At 39.9% G+C, this 1,938-nt stretch overlaps 1 protein-coding gene across 1 annotated transcript; it reads left to right on the top strand.

Annotated features, from left to right (window-relative positions):
* On the top strand, window positions 1–1,938 carry LOC119678200 (organic cation transporter protein-like). The gene has a single exon (XM_038089900.1). The coding sequence runs from the start codon at window positions 26–28 to the stop codon at window positions 1,730–1,732; it is 1,707 nt and encodes a 568-aa protein (XP_037945828.1). The 5' UTR covers window positions 1–25; the 3' UTR covers window positions 1,733–1,938.

The following is a 1,938-nucleotide window of genomic DNA, read 5'->3' as shown; positions in this document are numbered from 1 at the left end:
TCGGAGATCTGGACAAACAACAAAAATGAGTTACGATGACGTCTTGAGTCATTTGGGAGGTTTTGGCAAATATCAGCGCATCATTTATTTTCTCATCTGTCTCACGTCCATCACATGCGCGTTTCATAAATTAGCCGGTGTTTTTCTGCTCGCGAAACCAGATTTTCGCTGTGTGCTGCCATTTGAAGATGCGGTCAACGCCACGTACGATTTGCCGGCAACAGTTTGGAATATTTCGTATCCGCCAAATTTGCTTGGTAACAAATTGCAGACATGCGAGTACTACAATGCAGAGTACACAACAGATTACTTGAACGGTACCACGCCGAACAAGGCCAATGGGACAACAACGTGTAATGCTTATGTGTACGACAAGTCGAAGTACTTGAATAGCGCAGTGACTGAATGGAACATGGTTTGCAATCGCAGTTTCTTGGCCGCCACAAGTGATGCCATGTTCATGTTGGGTGTGTTGTTGGGCAGCATTGTATTTGGACAATTATCAGATAAATATGGACGTAAGCCTATATTTTTTGCTTCGCTAGTTATCCAAGTTATATTTGGTATTTTGGCTGGTTTGGCACCCGAATATTTGACATATACAGTATCCCGTCTAATTGTTGGAGCTACGACTTCAGGCGTATTTTTGGTTGCTTATGTCATAGCTATGGAAATGGTTGGTCCGTCAAAACGTATATTTGCTGGCATTTTCGTCATGATGTTCTTTTCTGTGGGTTTCATGCTAACTGCCGTTTTTGCATACTTTGTTCACGACTGGCGTTGGTTTCAGATAGCACTTACACTGCCGGGTCTGGTATTCATGTGCTATTATTGGGTTATACCAGAGTCTGCCCGTTGGCTGTTATCTAAAGGACGCAAAGATGAAGCTATAAAAATTATGGAGAAAGCAGCAAAATTTAACAAATTGACTGTACCGCGTGAAATTTACGACAATCTGTTAGAGGTGGATAGTACAGAGAAACAACAATTGGAAGCTGAAGTGAACAAAGAAAAAACACCAGATGTATTTGATTTACTGAAGTATCCAAATTTAAGACGTAAAACTCTGTTAATATTTTTTGATTGGTTCGTGAATAGTGGCACCTACTATGGACTCTCTTGGAACACCAGCAATTTGGGTGATAATGATTTACTGAATTTTGCCATATCAGGCGCAGTTGAGATACCTGCCTATATTTTCTTGCTACTAACTTTAAATAGATGGGGACGACGTACAATACTTTGTGGAAGTATGTTAGTGGCTGGGTTAGGGTTACTCTCAACGCTTATAGTGCCCGTTAATATGAACTGGTTGATAATAGCTTTTGCGATGTTAGGCAAACTAGCCATAACTGCTTCCTATGGCACAATTTATATATTTTCTGCTGAACAATTTCCCACCGTGGTACGTAATGTGGGTTTGGGCGCTTCTTCAATGGTAGCCCGTATTGGGGGCATTCTGGCGCCCTTCTTCAATATGTTAGCTGAAATTTATAAGCCGCTGCCGTTAATTATATTTGGTGCCATGGCGTTTATAGGCGGCTTACTGTCTCTGTACCTGCCTGAAACACACAACAAACCCACTTTGGAAACGATTGCCGAGGGCGAAAAGTTTGGCAAAAACGCTAAAGCTTGTGACTACGTAGAGAATGGCAAGGAGATGCAAGTAAAAGGTGACATACTGGAAACCATTCCGCTAAATGGACATTCCATGAACGAACAAAAAGATTAATAAGAATTATTAGACATTAATTTACTAATTTTAACTTGTCAATGTATTAGTGTACTTAATATTTATACTCTCTGTACTTTTTATGTGTGTGTAAGTTAATTTGCGCTTCAAAAATGATGAATCACCCAAATTCGTAGAAATCCAAAAATATTCGAATATGCGTACTTAACCGGTAGTAACTTTTAGTATTTCTATGCCAAAAAAGT

This window comes from Teleopsis dalmanni, chromosome 2, assembly GCF_002237135.1.
Source record: "Teleopsis dalmanni isolate 2A chromosome 2, ASM223713v2, whole genome shotgun sequence".
Lineage (NCBI taxonomy): Eukaryota > Metazoa > Arthropoda > Insecta > Diptera > Diopsidae > Teleopsis > Teleopsis dalmanni.
This window is presented reverse-complemented; position numbering and strand designations above follow the sequence as displayed.

Excerpts from the sequence above, each read along its gene's own strand:
- LOC119678200 (XM_038089900.1), top strand. The coding sequence starts at position 26 with ATGAGTTACGATGACGTCTTGAGTCATTTGGGAGGTTTTGGCAAATAT.